The sequence below is a fragment of the Poecilia reticulata genome, linkage group LG12, assembly GCF_000633615.1.
Source record: "Poecilia reticulata strain Guanapo linkage group LG12, Guppy_female_1.0+MT, whole genome shotgun sequence".
NCBI classification, from domain to species: Eukaryota; Metazoa; Chordata; class Actinopteri; order Cyprinodontiformes; family Poeciliidae; genus Poecilia; species Poecilia reticulata.
Window position 1 is genome coordinate 26,320,313 of NC_024342.1, and position 1,140 is coordinate 26,321,452.

The 1,140-nt window shown below is 48.0% G+C and overlaps 1 protein-coding gene across 1 annotated transcript in view; it reads right to left on the bottom strand.

Moving 5' to 3' along the window:
- The window catches only part of lmo4a (LIM domain only 4a), a gene marked incomplete at its 5' end in the record, with an annotated part of 1,384 nt that extends 641 nt beyond the window's left edge, over positions 1–743 (bottom strand). Inside the window, 2 exons of the mRNA XM_008424817.2 lie at positions 363–506; positions 585–743. Of these exons, the coding sequence (XP_008423039.1) occupies positions 363–506; positions 585–743 (303 nt within the window). The remainder of the gene's footprint in view (positions 1–362; positions 507–584) is intronic.
- Between the last annotated feature and the right edge of the window lie 397 nt (positions 744–1,140).

Here is a 1,140-nt window from a genome sequence, read left to right on the forward strand (position 1 = left end):
CAAAAATAATAGAAGTATTAAGAGTTTAAAAGTATGGGAAGCCATTAGTATCAAAAATAATACAAGTATTAAGAGTTTAAATGTATGGGAAGCTATTAGTATCAAAAATAATACAAGTATTAAGAGTTTAAATGTATGTAAAAAATGAATTATAAACAGGATGCTGTGTTTTTGGCTACCAGGAAAAACCTGGTAGCCATTTTGTGAACCTGCAGCCATTATACGACTACAAAAGTATTCACGCCTTCCTGATTTCCTTTTTGTTTTTTCATGTTCGGTGTTTAAAACTCAAAATTCAGTTTTTACTGAAGGTGAAAAACATCAGCTGATCTGCTCTGGTCTGCAGCTGGACTTTGACTGACCTTCTGGTCGGCCATGATGCCGCCGCCCTGCAGCGCCACCAGGGCGGCGCCGGGCCGGTCCTGTTCGCAGAAGATCGTCCCGTTGACGTAGTGGAAGCGGTCGCCGGGCACCAGCCGGTTCCTGCAGGTGGCGCAGCTGAAACACTGAGCGACAGACGTAACCGGTCAGTAACCCGTCGGGCAGCAGGGGGCGCCATACAGCTTCTGCTGCGCATCACCAACCTTCAGGTGGTAGACGCTGCCCTGAGCCCGCATCACCAGCTCACTGGCCGGGATGGACTGTCCGCAGGCGCAGCAGGCGCCGCTGTGGCCGAAGAGCCTGAAACAGAGTCCCACATGACCATGCTGCCACCACCGAGCCCCACAGCTGTAATATGGGATTCAATGGCAGCGTCACTCTAACCAAACAGCCTGACTGATTTAAAGAGGAGCGGCAAAAGCAAACGAGGTAGATTAGCAGAGCTAGCTAACATTCAGGACATGCTACTGTGGGATAAAGTCTCTGCTGCCTGGATGTTGAGCCGTTAGCATGTCCCGCTAGCGCAGTCTTCAGTCAGAGGCTTGGAAAGCTGACTGCTGCTGGAGCATCACCGTCCACAGCAGCTCTTCGACTTTTAGCTCCCACTTGGATAAATCAAGTTAAATGCTATTAGCACTGAAGCTAGCTTACAATTCCTGCTAGCATTCAGGCTAAAGGCTAATACTTTAGCACCAAAAGTAAATGCTACAAATATTAGCACTGAAGCTAGCTTATAATTCCTGCTAGCATTCAGGCTAA